The sequence below is a fragment of the Stegodyphus dumicola genome, chromosome 4, assembly GCF_044657685.1.
Source record: "Stegodyphus dumicola isolate Sdum_Otavi_A_Nest chromosome 4, ASM4465768v1".
NCBI lineage: Eukaryota > Metazoa > Arthropoda > Arachnida > Araneae > Eresidae > Stegodyphus > Stegodyphus dumicola.
This window is the reverse complement of record NC_140771.1, coordinates 108642844-108662797: the sequence shown is the minus strand read 5'-3', so window position 1 is coordinate 108662797 and position 19954 is coordinate 108642844. Positions and strand designations below refer to the sequence as shown.

The 19954-nt window shown below is 35.0% G+C and overlaps 1 protein-coding gene across 3 annotated transcripts in view; it reads left to right on the top strand.

Moving 5' to 3' along the window:
- Nucleotides 1-19954, top strand: part of LOC118197706 (potassium/sodium hyperpolarization-activated cyclic nucleotide-gated channel 3-like) — an 847214-nt gene that overhangs the window by 629453 nt on the left and 197807 nt on the right. For all 3 annotated transcript variants that reach the window (XM_085815327.1, XM_085815328.1, XM_085815329.1), the window contains exon 3: nucleotides 979-1142. In XM_085815327.1, the coding sequence (XP_085671453.1) occupies nucleotides 979-1142 (164 nt within the window). The remainder of the gene's footprint in view (nucleotides 1-978; nucleotides 1143-19954) is intronic.

Below are 19954 nucleotides of genomic sequence, written 5' to 3'. Positions count from 1 at the left end.
ATAATTGGCGTTTTTATAGATTTGTAAATGTTCTCTATGATTCCAATTATATACGTATGACCTAAACTATAGTGTCTCGTTTTAAGCGCAACATTTATGCAGTTGTTCAAAGGGAGTAATTTATATTTACCACAAATATCCAAGTTTCACTTCATATTTGGAAACTGATTCTTAGGAAAAATTGAGGCATATCTGAATTCTCACCAAGTGTGGAATATTGTACGCTTAAAATTCTTACGAATTACCCTTCGCTATTGATGGGTATTAAATTACCTTTCTTTTCTTTTTACATGCAATTAAATAAAATATTTAATGCCACTTTAAAAATATGCATAAGTTTTTTATACAGACAGTTCTTAATTTAATTGCGTTCTAACACATAAAAAATATAAAGGAAAATTCGAAATTTAGAGTTAATCTAGTTATTATTTAGTTTATTGCATTTCCCATTAGTCATTTGAAAATACTGTAATGGATAAATTTTGGTCTGAAAAAAATATATCATAAAGAAAAGAATTTTTCTGTGTGAAGAAGTCAAATTTCATTAATTATTTAAAACTTTAGACCCCCTTTCCTAACTTATTCAGGAGATCTTAACCCTAAATGTTTTGAAAATCGCTTGTTTTTATTTGTTATTTTTATCTGAAAGCGCATATTTAATGTAAGATCACATGAAATTTTTCATGTTTGCCTTTCTCCATAATGCTTTCACCACTCAATATTCTTTAAACTGATTTCACCAGTCATCCATTAAACACCAATCTATTGTAAATCTCTAGAATATGTATATTTATAATAAATTCTACAAATCAACAACAATTAGTGGGAAATTTTAATGTAAATATATTGCACGTATGTCAAAGCCACTGCTATTATTAACACACAGTAGTAATCTATGCCGAATTTTCAATTATTAAAAGTCTAAATCTTGTTATTTTTACCTAACTGAATTCTTAAATATCTGTTCGTATTCAATAGGTTTTACTGGGATTTGCTGATGTTGCTGGTGCTGGTTACAAATCTGATTGTGCTTCCAGTTGCTATTTCCTTTTTCAACGATGATCTGTCCACTCGTTGGATTGCCTTCAACTGTTTGTCAGATACACTCTTCCTCCTAGACATTGTCGTAAACTTCAGAACGGGTCAGTATATCTCTTCTGAACTTTTTTCTGGTTTTGAAGTAAAGTTATATGTTATAATTTTGGTACCATAAAATTGCTTTACCATACCTTTCAGGTATTCATATACAGTAAACGCAGCTTAAGAAGATTGCGGTTATTATTATCATTCGAATATTGTTATCAAAGTGCCGAAGTCCTACATTTTTGTATAACTTATGTGCCAAATGCCTGGCTAATTGGGATCAAAAATTAGATTAATCTGTTAAAATATTGCATAATAATTTTTTGAACTAAAGTAATGTCGTCAAATAAAACATAAAGTTGTCCGATAAGGTAAAAACTAGATTATAAAAATTGCAAAGTGACAGAGAAATGTCACCAAGGAAAAAATTAAGTCTCCAGACAACTTCGTTTTGATTCGAGTCAAACATTTAAATACAGGCAAAAGAATAATCTGAGTTTGGCGTAGATTTTGAATAACTCTATCGATTTTGAGAACAATCAACCACAGGATGCTTCTCTTCAGGAGCAAATATATTTCACCGAAATTCATTTTCCCTACTAAAAAAGAAAAAACTACCTTGAAAACATCTTTGGCAAACTAATCTTGTTTTTTTCTTTTTTTTCTTTTTCTTTTTTTTTTTGCCTAATATTAAACCTCACGTCAGCATATTTTCTCCTAATGAGTAATACCTTCCGAATATAAAGATTACGATACAGCATTGGTCAGATAGATTCCTGAAACAGCACGAACAGTTCATAAATGAACTTTTGCATTAAAGATATTATGAGCAGTTAATAAATAAACTTCTGCATTTTCTTAATTAAAATGCTTAGAAAGTACTTATTTATATGGTTCTAGTTTTATGTATATATATATATATTAGTTGAATTCCATTGCTATTTTGAAGAATAATGTTATGAATTTCGTATATATGCAAATAACTTTAATGAAAATATATGTGAATTTGCAGTATATGTTGTGTAATGTGACATGAAAGACCTCAAGAAGCAAAACTCGGCCCGAAAAACAATGTTACAGAGGCAGGTCCGTTTAAAATTGAGGTAAATAGCCATCTCTCGTATTTGGCGAGATAGCGCCAAAATAATAAAGGTTTTGGCGACTATATTTTATTGAAAAATAGGGCTATAAATCGCCAAATGTTGCCAAACAGGGCGGCCATTAAGCTACATTTTGGTTAGACCACTGTGTAACTATAATTATCAGACCTCTATATGTAACTGTACCTGTATATACCCTATATGTAACTGTAACCGTATATACCTTCCAGCAGTTTCAAAAAGTGAAAGTACTGGAAATTTCTTTTCGGACAAGGAAACTATGTAAGAAAGCACCAGACTTCGGAATACTGAGAGATCTCCGTGCGAGCATTGCCGGAGCCATACACGCATAATAAATTTCGTTACGAAACATACACACATAATAAATTTTGCTGTCAAGCGTGCGATTGAATGTCAGTCATAAGAGCGATGGATGAGCAACTGAGACAGTGGTGACAACCTTTGCAACCTTAAAGATAAGAGGAGAACAAGCCAAGAAAAAATAGAAGAATCCGTCAAATGAGTCCAAGAAGAGATTAAAGAGAGCCAATGAAAGATCGAAGTGGTCAAAGAAAAGATGGAATGGACCGTCAAATTAGTTCAAGAAAAATTGAAGCAGGTCAGCAAGAAATGAAAAGAGGAATTAGTGCTGTAACAGAAAGCACATTCTAGGCTATGTAAGTCAGAATAGATACAGTTAAAACGTAAGTTGAAGAAATCGAAAAAAGAGTTTCTGCAGTCGAACAACAAATCGATGACAGAGTTTCTGCTATTGCTAAGGAAGTTGAAACCTTGAAGAAATCAAATGAGAAAATGGAAACAATTTTTACGCCTTTAAATTCCTAGCCATGTCTTCTCGTCCATTTCCAAAGCAATCCACATATGATGGACACAACTCCTAGGAAGTTATGCTCACCAGCGGCCGAGCGGTAAAGACGCTGAACACTGGTAGTTAGGTCCGAGGTTCGAATCCCGCGAACGGGCTGGCTGCATGGCCGTTTTCATGGTTTTCCCCATGTGTAACGTGTATACGAGCCAGTTTCCCTTAGAAAGTCCTCCACGAAGGCATCCCTCCCTTTAGGCAGATAGCCCTCGTGTGCTTTGCCATAGTTGAATAATCCCAATCCCTAGGAAGTTATAAAGTATTTCTCCCGCTTTTCTAGTGTGCCTTCGTGATGTAGTGGTTCTGCACGCTAGGCCGGTTCCAGAGGTCTGTGGTTCGATTCCCGGCGAAGGCGTTTGCTCATTTTTTATTTTTCCTGCTACCAAAATGTACCTAATGTCTCTGAAATGTATTAGAAGATGACAGTGGTGGATGCAAATGGAGATGTTTCCGAAGCTAAGGTCTGCCACCTCACTGCTTCTCTGACAGCAGACACAGTGGTTATCCATGAATATCATCCCGAAAACCAGAGGCTAGATTTCGAGTTCTATCTGGCGCGTTGCCTAGCTTTAGCGAAAAGTGTTTAAAAGACTATAACAGGCTTCGTTAAATTAACATAATAAACGATTATTTTGATTAGTCAAGAACATTAAATTAATTGTTTAAGATAAATTTCACGTAAACAAAAAATTGTTTCTGTGATGTTCCAATCTTAGCATAACCGTTGCAAATCAATTATAAATTAATGTAAGAAATTAACATAATTACACATTTTATAGACACTAATTTTAAATTCTCTTTAAGGCAAAATTAATTTTTACACTAGTATAAATAAAAATATAAGATAACTCACAGTTTTCGTAATCCATCATCACTGGGAACTGCTGAATATCGGCGACTTTAACGGAGGATCACTTTATTGAGCTCATGATTCAGTCCTTCACCAATCCGCTCAAATTACGAGTTCAAGAAAAATTACATCTTGCACAAAATATAAATGAATTCTACGTCTTACATATTTTCGCTCATCACTACCGAATAACGATATCTTAATTTCATCACTCCATATAACTTGTGACCACTGATCATCTGTCCAATTAATGTGTTCCTTTGCCCACTGTAGTCTTTTTTTTTCGTTGCTGAAAATTAAGATAAGGCTTTTTTCGTGGAATTCTACCTCTCAGTCCAACATCTGTTAATCTTCTCCTGATTGTTCTTGAACTGACAGAAACACCAGCATCATTCAGATCGCTTCTGATGGCCGCTGATGACATTTTTCTATCTTGGAAACATAGTCTTCTTATTCTTCTGTCATCAATAGATATGATGCATCTTTTTCGGCCTTTTCCTTCTTTGTTTTTTTATTGAATTTGTCTCCTGATATCGTAAACAAAACTTTCGGACTCCAGATGTAGTCACTGAACCACCCACCTGTCTTGCAATTTCAGCATAGGAAAGACCACTTTCTCGTAACACAATAATATTACATCTCTTTCTGGGTGTCCAATCTACTCTTTTATTTGATGTCATTGGTTCTTGACTAAATATTAAAATTTTTTACAAAAATTCCTACTTGTAATTGCAGTGTATAAGAAACAGGTCCTCCTTCTACAGAACAAAGCAAAATAATGAATTGTTTCAAGTGTAAACATGATGTCAGCTAGACATTACAAACCACTTCATAACTGTGTTTTTTATTTATATTTAAGTACACATAACTTTTTTTGTTTTGCAAATAATTGAATTTTGTGTTTTGTATTGAATTCACTAATTAATTCTCTTTAAAACGATATATACAAGTTTGCATTTTGCGAAACGTAACATTTTCTATAAGCATACAAAGTTCAAAAACATAAAAATTTCCAAAAGTGTCCACAATTTTGGCCACCACTGTATGTTGTGCGTAATAATTCGTTATTTAGATGTAATTTGTTTACATGTTATAATTCAGTAATGTAGACTGGATTTTCTCGCTTAGTTTGTTAACGTATATTCGCTCTTTTATTTTCTTATTTCAAAGAATTAAAGGGTAAAGGGCAGAATCGCCTTTTACTTGTTTGGTGTTCGTTTGGCGCTTTTTACAAGAGTAAGAAATGTTGGATTTTTGTCAATTTTCTTGGACATTTTAAGTGAGAATTGGTCGATGTGTACATGGATAAAGTCAAGGAAGTGCGAAGTGCCATTTTTGTGCAATTCTGGGATTTTTTTAAGTGAAAATAGGTCTATGTGTATATGGATACAGAGTATGTCAATTCTTAAAAACGCGCCAAGCAGTGGGTGATTCTGCACTTTCTCCCTTATTTTAACACAGTAATTACTTTACATTGCACATATACTCCACGAAGGGTGTACTCCAACTGCGCTGATGAAAATCCCCACCTCGTCCTTCTATAGTCCAACTGCGTCGATCAAAATTTCTTTCGCCCGTTGCCTACAGGGTTACAATATTATTTTTCGAAGTCAACTGTAGCCAAGTAGAAAATAAAAATAAAGAAATATATTTTTTATAAATGAATAGTGGATTTGTTGCCAATCTAGAGAAACTATGCTTCGGTAACAACAAAGATAACGCCTTCTTTTATTATTATTGCGAATTAAGTCATGCTTAATCCTTTCTGGAATTTATTCCAGGAAATAAGTGTTTAAAATTTACTTCGTAATTAATACAGATATTTTGAGTTTTTATGTATTTTTGCCTTGTCGTGAAGTAAGAACTGAATTAATTGATGAGAAACACTGAATTGTCTGTGAAAAATCGTTTCTTTTTTGTTTGTTTAATTTCTTTTATACATCACTTTAGATTTACTTTTGTTAATTGCTCTGTAACACAAAAGAAATTTTCAGACTTTCGTAATACTCTTGCAGGCATTAAATTCATCTTTGTAACAACATGTGGCGCTACAAGGCATTCTTCATGAGCACAACTATTGGCTCTGACTTTTTTCACCCCTACAACCGGAAGTCAGTGTATATTACTTAAATAGCTAAATTTTCAATCAGTTCCGAACGATTCTTTGACTATCTTGGTGAAAAATATATTTGCTTCTGAGATATATTGCTTATTGAGAAAAATATTTAAAAACTTAAATCATGAAAACGATTTCTAAAATAAATTTCTTAGGGGTTGAAATTTAAAAAATACAATAGAAATGAGAAGAGAATTTAGATATCTTTCATATCATAAGTTTATTAAGCATTATATACCCTACACGGAGCACGCATTCCTTGAAACTGAAATACGGACTTAGCGGCACAGAAAAATATTTTTTGAAAAGAACTATGTAGTAATGCATAAATGAAAGAAATTAAATAAAAACTATCAAAGAAAATATATAAGAATTATTACATCAAATACTCTCTTTACCGCAAGTGATAGAACTTTGTTTTCTCGTTTATCTTTCAGCAAAGCTTATACAATTAAATAATCACTTTCATTCGCGTAAAATTATAAACAAATGTAAATTATTATACAAAACGCATAAAGTTAAACACTACAGTGTGAAAGGAAAATTCTGGAATAAAAATGTTAAGAAAATTGGATGAGAAATAATCCATAATTTATTGATATCCATATACTAAACTCTATGCTTTTGGAAAAAGTTACACATAATTTGCATTGAGGTATCAATCACCGAAACCAAGTTAATTTCTGTCCTTACTTTTTCTTATCAAAGGGATTTGTAAAAAGATACGCTAAGGTGAAAAATTTTGCAATATTTTTAAAGAATAAATTTTAAATGTATTTTTACTTTGTAGGGTTTATATTTATTTTAACTAACATTTATTTTAAGTTTAAACTATCTTTCCTGTCAAGCCTTACTTTCCCCTGGAACTGCCAATGCCAGAATATGTAAATTTTAGTAGAACGCGCAAGGATTCAAATTATCTGCGGAAGTATTATGATTTAAATAGAAAGGAAACAAGTTCGGTGTGTGATATTCTTACTTCACGAGCGCGGAGGTAGTGAGCGAGAAATTGAAGAACTTCGCGTTTCGGCCTATGTGCTTGGCGGGAAGTAGTGTTAATCGTTCAAGTGAGCTTCAAGTCTGATGATTTAGCAGCGGTATTGTAAAACGCGGTGAGTTAGTTATTTCAGAGAGCCTCGTAGTTAGAGTCTTGTCTTTAAGTTCTTTTCAGGTTATTATTTTTATTTGACCGCCGAGTTGGCGCCGTCTGTAAGCGTCAAGAGCACGCAATTGTAATTTATTACGTTGAATAAAAAGGGACTTAAACCCTTTACAAGACTCTGTGTTTTATCCTGTTTTCACAGTCACCCCTTGGTTGCGTGCAAGTTGGAGGCGCGCAACGTTACATTGGCGCCCGAACAATTATCGAACTGAAATGGCCGAAAATTGGATGGAAGCCGCTGGACAACACCAAGAAATGACAAGCCAGTTAGAAGGATTTGGATACCTGGTCCAGACTTTGAGAGCATCAATCAAGCCAAACGTCCATTTCGACGGAAAAAATTCGGTGGCGGTATTTCTAGAAGGTCTAGAAAACCACTTTCAGCTCTACCCTGTGCCTGAAAGACAAAATGTTGCCATCGCCACATCAGCACTAAGAGGACAGGCCGCGCTATGGTGGAAAAACATAGGCAAATTTTTATTAGGGGAATTTGGAAGCCAGACGTATACATTTGAAAATTTCAAAAAATCGTTAGTAAAGGTTTTCCCCATAGTGAAAGATCGCGCACGGCTGGAAGCCGAACTATATAGTTTCTATCAACGGGATACAGCAGAATTGACGGACTTTATTCTACGAAAAATCAAGCTAACGGATATGCTGTATGGAAAGAAACCCGATCCGGAGATAATTGAAATAATATTACCAAGATTGTTACCCGCTGTTCAAGACTACTTTGAATTTAGAAACCCAAGCACATTGCAGGAACTCTTCGAATTGGCGGTGAAGTTTCAAAATCGCAGAATAGCGGAAAAAGCGAGAGGGGAAACATATTCTCAAAGTACCCGAAGGAAATCTTCAAAGGAGGAAACCAGAAATGGAAATCGCTCTTATGGGGGAAAAAGCTATCAAGCTAACGCATCGAAACTCGAAGGTGAAGGCCCAAAAAGAAAATTTGAAAATAAACATCCGCGTACCCAGAAGACACAGATTGAAAGGAAAGCTTTAAACGAATAGAGGGGCCTGTGAAAGGGAGGGTCCAGACCCCGGAAGTTTTAAAAAAACCCTCAAATACACATTTAAATACGGTCATCGTAAAAAACTCACAGCTACCAATTATACAAGTCCTGGTTGGCGATGTACCAGTAGAAGCCCTCATCGATACAGGAGCAGAAGGAAATTTTATGAGTGAAAATTTCTTCAAAAAGAATTTTTATAGGGTACGATTATTTAAAACCAAAAATACGGAAATTATAGCGGCGCAAGGAAAAACATGTCACTGCAGCGGGAAATTATCATTAAACTTACAGGTAAAAGAGGAAAGTCTCAAAGTATTAATTTTTGTGGTGAAAGATCTGCAACATTCTCTTATTTTAGGTATGGAGTTTTTAAGGGCCGCGAGGGCCAAATTAAATTTTCAAGATAGTTCCGTGGTGTTGGAGATGGACCAGAGGGTGGTGGAACCTGTGGAGACACCTCAAGTGGACCCTAGCCATCTGAATGACCATGAAAGTAAAGCAATACAGCAAGTGGTGAGTAATTTTTCTCATTTGTTTTCAGAAAAACCAGGAAACTGCCAAATAGTGACGCACAAGATTCAATTAAATGCCGAAAAAACTTGTAGGACGAAGCCATACCGTTATGACAAACAAAAAGACTTAATCATCGAAGAACATATTCAGGAGATGTTAAAGAATAAAATAATAACGCCCATAAATAGTGAGTACGCGAGTCCAGTCGTACTATGTAGGAAAAAGAACGAGTTTCCTCCTTCGGACAAAAGGGCTTGGAGGTTTGCTATTAATTACAGAAAACTAAATAGTATTACCAAATTTCCAGTTTACCCTTTGCCGGTTATAGACGAGATCATTAGACAGATCAAATCGACAAGATATATGCCTACTTTGGACTTAACGTCTGGCTACTATCAAATAGCTATGAGACCCGAAGATATACATAAAACTGCGTTTATAACAAAATCGGGCACTTATGCATTTTTACGCATGCCTTTTGGGTTGTGTGGGGCCCCATCAACATTCCAGAGAGCTATGGACATTGTTCTAAAGCCTGTCCTAGGAAAGTCAACTTTAATTTATCTAGATGATATAATTATAACGAGTAGTACGTTGGAACAACACATTAATGATTTAGAACAAGTTTTGAAATTATTAAAAGAGGCCGGTCTTACAATTAACGCCTCAAAATGCAAGTTCGCGACTAAAGAACTTAAATATCTCGGTTATAAAATTTCGCAAAAGGGTATAGAAACGCAAGATTCAAAAATAAAAGCTATTAAGAATTTCCCACCGCCCAACACCGCCAAGAAACTTTCTTCGTTCCTTGGGTTATGTTCTTACTATCGATCTTTCATAAAAGATTTCGCTAATATTGTTGAACCCCTCTTAGTAATCAAAAGAAAAAAGGGTAAATTTACGTGGACAGCGGAAGCTAACACAGCTTTTGAAAGATTAAAAGAAGCGCTTATTAATGCCCCTGTTTTAAAATTCCCGGAGGGGGACGAAAACCTGGAAATTGCAGCAGATGCGTCAGACTATGCGGTGGGTGCGGTTCTTATGCAAAATAACCATCCGCTGGCATTTTTTAGTAAAACATTGAATCAGACACAAAGGAATTATACAGCTACAGAAAGAGAAACATTAGCTGTATTAATGGCTGTACACAAATTTCGAGTTTATTTCGGCAAATCGCCAGTAACAGTCTTTTCGGATCATGCGGCTGTTGGTAGACTTTACTCGGGGAAAAACCTAACGCCCAGGTTAATAAGATGGGCTTTAAAACTCCAAGAATATAATATCACAATAAAATATAAACCGGGTAAGGAAAACAATGTAGCTGACGCACTTTCTCGTATAAAACTGGACGATGAAGGAAATGAACTTAAATGCGCTGTGTTGACTTCAAAAATTTTAGATTCTAGAGATACGGTTATTACTGAACTGAAAGCTGATCCTGAATTTGGAAATATCTATGCTTATTTGAAAGACCCCGAAAGCTTCGAGCACACAGATATCGATGCGATAAGAAATAGATCAAAAAACTATGAAATAATAGATAATTTATTATTTTATACAAAAACAACAAACGAATATCTTGAGTATAAGCCAGTCATCCCAGCCTCGCTTCGATTAAGCATTTTGAAGGAGTTGCACGAAGCAAAAACAGCGGGCCACCTAGGGGTCAGAAAGACTTTAAAAAGGGTACGCGAGGCGGTATATTTCCCGCAATTATACAAAATAGTAACGGCGTATGTCAGGTCCTGCAATCAATGTCAGTTAATAAATGATATTAATTACAGCCCGGCCGGGTACTTAAATAGCATTCGCGCTACATTTCCGAATGAAATTTTAGGCATAGATCTCCTTGGTCCCTTCCCCCAGAGCGAGTTAAATAAAAATCGTTTTCTTTTAGTAATAGTAGATCATTTTTCAAAATGGACAGAAATTGTTCCACTTAAACGCGCGTCAGCCAAAACAGTCGCAGATGCATTCTTACACAGATACATTTTAAAATACGGTGCACCGATAAAAGTCATTAGCGATAACGGAAAACAAGTCATTAGTCAAATATTTGAAAACATATGCGATGGACTTGGCATACGCCATATCAAAATGGTTCTGTATAGACCACAAGCTAACATAGCAGAAAGAGTTAATAAAAATGTAGTAAAAATAATTCGCAGTTACGTGAGCACACATCACAAGCGCTGGGATGGCTACATAAATGAATTAGCTTATGCTTTAAGAACGGCACATCATGATACTACGGGAAAAACTCCAGCAGAATTATTCTTAGGCCGAAAATTAATTACGCCTTTAGATAAATTATTCTTTGTGCAACAAAAAGAGCAGGAGTTTAAACAAAAAGATGTGCAAAAGCTAATTGATCAGGCGCTTAAAACCTCGGATACGGCAAGAAATAGACAGAAAATATATTATGATAGAAAACGCCGTAAAGCAGATTTTAAAGTTGGGGATAAAGTATTGAAGCGGAAATTTTCTTTATCAAGTGCCCCAGACAATTTTACGGCAAAGCTAGCTCCAAAGTTTGAAGGCCCCTATGTAATTCAGGAAATCAAAGGAGTAGTCTTATATCTTAAGAACGAGAGAGGGGAAATCTGTAAAGCAAGTCCCGACCAGGTGAAAAAATACTATAATCCAAATGATTTTGAAATCCTTAAACGTTTCTTGCAGGACTCAAGTCTAAACGAAATAGAAGGTCCAGAGACAACAACTATTCCACCACCCAAGAAACAGAGAACTGAAGAGAGACCTAGCACTTCTACAACCCGGACGTCGGTATCAAAAAGAAAAATAATTTTCAAACTCAAGCGTTTAAGAAAAACAAAAATACAGATGCACCGGGTAAAGAAACCGTGGTAAAGAGAAAAACACCACCTACAAAGGATTGCAGGAAAAATTATACATCAAGGAGAACCCGCACACGGCCACAGAGTCAGGTGCCAGCAAGGCCGCCGTTCCGGAAACGAAACGGCAACAGGAGGCACAAAAATACGAGGAACAGAAGAAATTCAAGAAGGACTCCAGACCGGAGGACGTCAAGACCAGCCGTCCCGGGGAGAAACGGAAATGCCAACAACCAGACGATTACTCCGCCAAGAGGCCAGCATGTAGAGGACGCAAAAGAAAAAGTCAGGTGGACGATACTCGGAGGGCAATAAGGAGAAGATTGATATCCATGAAACCTCTAACTTGGGAACAATTCTGCCAAAAACGAATGACGGAGTTTCAAGCATCGAAAACTCAAAGATAAGTTAAAACCTTCTATAAATTTTTTTCTCTTTTGTTCCGAAATGTTATGCATAAGTACGAAGTTCTATGTTTTGACGAAAGTCAATATGTCTCGGTTGAGACTTAGTTTTGTTTTACTTCATTTAGCTGAGGCAAAAGTATTATTTTCTTTAAGTGTAAAAGCTAAAAACAAGCATTTTCTGTTGGTCGAAAGACTAATTCTGTTATGTTAAAGCCAAAATTTGGCCGAAGATAAAAATAACTTCGTATTCTTGTATTAATAAGAATTTTAGTTTCAGTGCCGCCAGCTTGGCGAAGAATGAGTAAAGTAAAAATTTATTTTCTCTTATTCATTTTATGGTAAATTGTAAAAATCATATGTATTAAAATTTTGTAAATATACGTAAATACTTGAATGTTATGTAAAAGTAGAATTTAGTCTAGAAGCATAAAATTGTAGATGCTAAAAGTGAATGCTTAAAAGCAATGAAGTCAAAATTTAAGTATTAAATTGTAGATCAAGTCATGCTTTAGAGCGAAAGCCTGCATGTTTAAAGATGAATGAGGGGGAAGTTAGAATGAATGTGTTTTGTAGGGTTCTCCACCTACATTTGAATTTTTAAGACTATTAAAGTAGCTCATTGAGTTGTAGAATGTCGAGTAAGGTGTGTCTATTTGGTCGTTGAATTCTAACAAATCATGGTGGTTAGGGGAAGTGTTGTAAGACTAAAACACGAATATTCCCGTTTGACACCACACACGGTGGAGAGCCAGGGTAAAGTTAAATTAATGCTTGAAAAATTGAATGAATGTGAAGTAAGCAATAACTAAGAAAAACGAATCGTTTAAAAACAAAAATTTATTGTGTCAAGAAAGTGTAAATTATAATATATGTAGAAAGATACTGATACTTATTCCTTCCAGATGCTGGAAGGAAACACCAAAATTGATTGATGAAGTCCAGGAAAAGTTGCTGTAAGAAGAGAGCTTTATAACGATCAACAGAATTTTAGTATACAAATTGTTACATAAGATTTTTTTGTGTAAACGAGGTTCTCGCCAGTTAGTTCAGAATTAGAGAAACTTACAACAGGTCGTTTGTAGGACCTGCTTCCAAGTTGTCCAAATTCTGGCAGCGGCAAATGTAGGGTTTATATTTATTTTAACTAACATTTATTTTAAGTTTAAACTATCTTTCCTGTCAAGCCTTACTTTCCCCTTTAACTGCCAATGCCAGAATATGTAAATTTTAGTAGAACGCGCAAGGATTCAAATTATGTGCGGAAGTATTGTGATTTAAATAGAAAGGAAACAAGTTCGGTGTGTGATATTCTTACTTCACGAGCGCGGAGGTAGTGAGCGAGAAATTGAAGAACTTCGCGTTTCGGCCTATGTGCTTGGCGGGAAGTAGTGTTAATCGTTCAAGTGAGCTTCAAGTCTGCTGATTTAGCAGCGGTATTGTAAAACGCGGTGAGTTAGTTATTTTAGAGAGCCTCGTAGTTAGAGTCTTGTCTTTAAGTTCTTTTCAGGTTATTATTTTTATTTGACCGCCGAGTTGGCGCCGTCTGTAAGCGTCAAGAGCACGCAATTGTAATTTATTACGTTGAATAAAAAGGGACTTAAACCCTTTACAAGACTCTGTGTTTTATCCTGTTTTCACAGTCACCCCTTGGTTGCGTGCAAGTTGGAGGCGCGCAACGTTACAACTTCATGAACTGAAATTTTTACTATACATTTTTACACAGTAAATAAGTACAAAAAAAAAAGAAAGAGCTAGGGGATCACTGGGACCAGAAACTCGGGTCGAACTACAAATGTTTAGTGACTTTTCCGCTTGATCATAAGACCTTTTGAAATAAGGTTGAACAATATATTAAAGAAAATAGAAGATACAGCACACGTAAGAACAAAAGTGGGCTGAATTAGAGATTTACATGTTTAATGAATAAGTTAAACTTACCTGTATGCCATTATGAAATATTAGGAAGTAGCATAAAAGCATGAGTGAAGAAGGCAATGGCAATCTAAATCACTGTAATCTAAATGTATAACATTATCAGTATCTGCTATTAATTTCAATACTGCTGAAAAGATTATAAATGAATTATATTATAAATCGTATGAACTCGTTGAATTATAAATTACAACAGTTAGAAATACATTATTAGCGTGATTTAGCGACCATCTTTGTTAACAAATAATTTCAAGTAACTAATTTTACAAATAATTCAGCCTGAAACTAGATTAGAAAATAAGCTACATGCTAAAGACTAAGCTTTGCCAAGGTGTTAGAAACATCTTCTGTTAACTAGAGATATGAAGCAAGAATTTGTAAAAATTATCATTTAATTATAAATTGGCATAAATACAATACAAATTATATAAATTTTACATACATGAAAACTTGAGTATAGTGCAACAATATGTGAAAAAGGAATGGATTAAAAGGGAGACTGAAAATCCCAGGATATGAATATAAGGGAGTTTGATTTTTTTTTTTTTTTTTTTGTTAATTATAAAAATGCTGATGATGCTCATAATTATCAATTTATTAATTAAATGTGTATTAGAAATTAAATGCATGCCAAAGTACATCAGATGGAAATTAGAATAAATATTTAAACATTTCTAGTATTGAAATATGGAATTTGTAACAAAGTTAAATAACCTTAAAATAACTTCAATGATTAAAAATGGAAAGCTTAATACGGGAATATATTGCAATAATATTAGTGTGAATTTAAAACGACTTAAGAAGTCCAATTTTTAGAATTAATAAAGATAATTTTTATAATTAATTTAGAACTGTTTACCTAAAATGGTAAATTTGAAAGTTAAAACCATTCTGCTATCTAAGAAGATTTGTTAATATTTATCTAGACAAGAAACTTATTTAAGGTGAGCTACAATCCGATATTTGATACGCTGATTATGTATCAGTTTTGTGTATGTCATTAATCTATCAATTTTACTATTCAAAACTAATATATATATCAGCGACTAAAATCTACAATTTGTAAAGTTTTTAATTCTTACAGAGAATAAAAAAGATCTGGCTTATCATTCTTTTAAGCATCATAAAACTTTAAAATGAATGTAAAAGAAATTTATTTTTTAGCACACGCCAGACTTATTAATATTTGTTTTAATATTAATAAGTCTGACTTATTAATATTTGTTTTATTAGTATAATAATTATACTAATAAAACAAATATTAATTAGTATAATAAGTATTATACTAATTAATATTTGTTTTACATGCACAATTTTTACAATATTGATAAACGAAAATAAAGGCTTGCAGTCTCAATAGAATGTCCCATTAATGGCGATAAACGACTTTTTATAGCACCCAATCTTCTTGGAAAGAAATGGGGGACAGGAAACGTCGCGCAGTTCGTGGATTAAAAAAGAGGGGGACGGGGATTTTCGATCAAATCTGGCGCAGTTTGGACCCTACCTCTACGAAGACTTAAACACCAGATTTGTTTACAATCAGATGGCTGTACATCTACTATATACCGTATTTATCTTCTTTTGAAATCGCGCCAACATAATAATTCCGCCAAATTTTTTTCTGGGCATGCGCAGTATGCGACATTCGTTTAACACTGTTCAAATCAATGTGCGGTCTGCCATTACGCTTTCCGGTATAATCGTCAAGAAGGAAATTCAGAGGGTGCACTTCTCCAAGGAAAAACTTTGGCCCCATTCCACTGGCGCAGTCAAGCCAGTTAGTTGCATTGCAAACGCCCCCGATCTTTTTTTTTTTTTTTTTCGAACATTACACCTTCAAAAATTCAAAACTGACTGACTTAAACTCCCGTACAAGGCTGGAAGAAACCTCGGTTTCTCCAACTACTAAATTCTACTAGCCGAAGAATTATAGGTAAAATTAAACTTGAGCAACCCGAGAATTTCTCTTTTTATTTTGTTAAAACTTCACTTTTTCAGGAAATTTTCAGGAAATTTCAGGAACACAATTTCAGGAATTGAAATACAGACGCTGCACAAAGACCTCAGCTAGACACCTGGAACCAATGAGTCACCCAAACGCGTGAGAAACAAAATTCGACTCAACAAAATTCGGCTAACAAGCGGAGAACAAGTTATAAGATCAAGCTGCCCTTAAAATAAAAAATTTACAGACGCCCCTCCATCTGAAACTTATTCAGCATTTTCAGCATTCACAAATAAAAGTGAAGCAGAGACTCCAATTAAATCTTCCTTTACAATCCAATAAAAAAAAACTGCAGCGCGAAAGGCAAGTTACTAATACAGCTCTTTGTTATCGTAAATGCTATTCACAGTCAGTTAGGAAACACTGATAACCCCCGCTTCCGGCCAGATGTTCCAAAGAAAAGTTCCCTGCCTTTGTTATAAAGTCTGACCATTGAAAAATAAATACGACTAAAGATTTTGACTGTTAAAAACTGTATATCCACCACACTCATTTAAATGCAATACCTAAATAGTGATTAATTAAATAACATAAGCGTAACAAAAATTTGCAGCACAACATCATGGAAAGGCATTTCGATGGCAGCTGATACTTCCAAAATGTCGGAATCCGGACGTCCTTAAAGACTACATAGCTGTCCCACAGGAGATTACACCAGAATAATGTATAATAATTAGGAAGAATATTTCTTACACTGAAGAAGATTTCCCATAAAGTTCGGAAGCGTTTTTACTGTTTTAATGCAAAGGCTGACTTGCAAGAGTTGTGTCAGTCTTGAGATGCCTATACGGGCGTAAAAGACGGAAGAAACGCAGCCGAAGTAAGCTACAACTTTAGAATATAGAAGAACCTTTTGCATTGCCTTTAACATTCTGGGACCTTTGCCACGAAGTGCTGACGGCAACAAATACATACTCGTTTTTATTGATTACTTTACAAAGTGGACTGAATCATATACTATCCTTGATCAAGAGGCTGTCACGGTAGCTTAGGTAATGACACGGCGTTGAATTTCAAGGTCTGGAGTGCCTTTTCAATATATTCCGATCAAGAAAGGAACTTCATTTCGGCCGTAATTAAAGAATTATGTAAACTTCTTTGCACAGACAAAATCCAAACGACAGCTTTATAGCCACAATCGGACGGCATGGTAAATAGTTTTAATCGAAATGTCCTTAATGCTGTGTCACTGATAGTTTACAGAAATTAAAAATACTGGGACTACCACATCGCAGTGATCTCTATCAGATTACCGGCTGTTCTCCATCCTAGATGCTTCTCGATTGTGGGCCGGTCCTTGCGCCGTCCTAAATAAACTGAACCAAGTCTCCGTCCCGATTTGCAAGTCATCAAATTCTATACCTTTAAGTCGTTCATTACCACAGTCTAGCCTCTTACTATATCCATATTGTTACGGATTTGGTATTTAAATAGCTAATGTTAGTTGAATTATAAATTAAATTGTTTTATTCCCCGTGAAGTGCAGTGCGTGAGGAATATTAAAGGAAAGCTAAGCCAGAAAAAATTAAGAATACAAGAGCACGTGCATTTAACATTTAATAGATAAATATCTCTTTTTGATTTCGAGAAAGTTCCAGAAAATTCTCGCGCGCCATTTAAAATCTTATAAAAAGGAGGAAAACTCTCGATTTTAGTTATTAATTGCAATTTTAGCGAGGTATTCCTCAGAAGACTCGCAACCAATGATAAGTCAGCTTGCAGCTCACGTGACAACTGGTCACGCCCCTTCGCCATTAGCTCCTGCCCTTCTGGACTCACACTTCGAACTTATTCTCTTTTCAGCGCTCAAAGAGCAAACTTCTGATGACAGCCGGAACACATCAAGCAGAATGCTTGATAATCCGGGCATAAGTGTAACTTGGAACTTGGATTTTAGTTAGCTTGTTGTTGTTTTAAGAGTTTGTTTAGAAAACTGCTCTTGTTGATTGTAGCGAATTCGCGGATTAGCTTTCTTTAGCTGTTTTTAATTAAGTTCTTTTGAACGTTTGAGTAGTTACTTACTGTGCGATTTTGATACTTACTGTAATACTTACTGTGCGATTTTGTAATACTGCACGAATTTCTGAGGAAATTTAAGCATTCTTGTGATAAATTTTGTTCATTTTTCATCGGGCTTGTGCATTCATTTCGTAACGAACCCGTACGCGCGCAACAATTTTTGGTGTCAGGATTGGGGTTTTGAATGCCAATTACAAGAGCGATGGAAGAACAATTCAGGCAAATGATGACTGCATTTGCTGCTTTCCAAGAAAGGATGGAAGGGGCCGTCAACTCCGTTAAGGAAGAAATGAAATTGGGCTAGGAATCCGTTAAGGAAGAAATGATAATAATACATTTTGTTCATTTTTCATCGGACTTGTGCATTCATTTCGTAACGAACTCGTACGCACGCAACAATATTATAGCCCATAATACGTAGTTTCTAGAGTGTACATAATGTAAATGTATACTAAGGCCATGTTTCTATGTATATATAAATTTGTAAATTTGTGCCTTTATTTATTGATTTAGTACTTGATTTGTTGTATATTATTAATTTAAATTATCATTTTAGTATTGTATTGACTTTCTTTAGTAGCAAAGTATGGCTTCCTGTCCAGGGATTGTACTGCCAGGGATATGCAGTCCTGAAGTAATGTTACGAATTCACAATATATGTAAATAATGGTTGTGAAATTGTAGTATCTCTTGCATAAGACCTCAAGATGCGAAGATCCGCCAAAAAAATTGGGTTTGCTGGTGCAGGTCTATTTAACACTGAGGTTAGGTTAGGTTATTTAATTACGGGAAAGCCTCGAGGGCTATCTAAGGGGAGGGATGCCTTCGTGGAGGACTTTCTAAGGGAAACTGCCTGGTATACGCGTTACACATGAGGAAAACCACGAAAACACCCATGCAGCCAGCCCGTTCGCGGGATTCGAACCTCTTTAACACTGAGGTAAGTGGTTAACTCGAGAAATTAGCTTTCCTTGAAACATCACTATATAAATTAACAAACGGGGTTTGTTTTTATTTCTGAAGCAAGAGAATCAGTGTCTGTGATGTAGGTATAGCTGTGCGCCCTAAAGAGTCAAATTAATAGAAGTGATGATAAATAAATTTATAAAACAATTGGCGAATACTGGGTATAAATTCAGTAACTAAAATGACTTTAGTGAATGCTTTTTAAATGCTGCCGTTATTTTACTAATTGATGGCCTGGAGTCAGCCATTTACACAAATCACTTCCTTTCTATTTTTCATTCTTTTGTGTAGGTGTTGCATGTGTGTTTGTTGTTTTACTTTCTTTATGCCTTCGTCTACTCTTCTAACTATATCGAATATTATTCTAAAATCTAAATACTTCAGACGAATTAAGTTTCTGAAAATTTTTACACAAAGTATTTCTACATAAAGATATATTATATATAAGCCATAGGTACAAGTACTAATATAATTTAAAATGATATAATCGTTAAGTATGTGTAAACCCCGGTTATAATACAGAGCTTTTTCGCTCTTGTTGTAAAAATCTCGCAGTAAAAGGTTCCTGACTGATCCAGTAAATTGATAATTAATTCTCTGCGTCAAATAAAGTGCGTTGTGTTTAATAAACCATACTTAGGTAGCTGAAACAACAAAAGTTTTGCTCCTGCAGTAAATTTTGTGCTTGGTTACTCCCCCGAAACTACAAGCTGGAGTTAATCAATAATTTTAACGATCGTGACGCGTGAATGATGCCTTCATAATTAAGGACAAGACGGCATGTATCCCCCTTCAAAATACACGTACCCCGCAGTATGCAAGTGGCTCTCAATGGGCTTTTTAATTAGCTCATTTGCATAGTTCGCAGACCAACTGAGATGTCTCACTCCTGAAGTTCTACTATACTCCGACATATCTAATTACCAAGGGATTTCAAGTTACGTTTTTGGAATGCCTGTTGAATTGGTCAACGTCGATGACTCAGGAGGGAAGATGTGAATTCAACTAGGTAATATTTTCTGTTAGGATTCTGTATCTGTTGTTTTC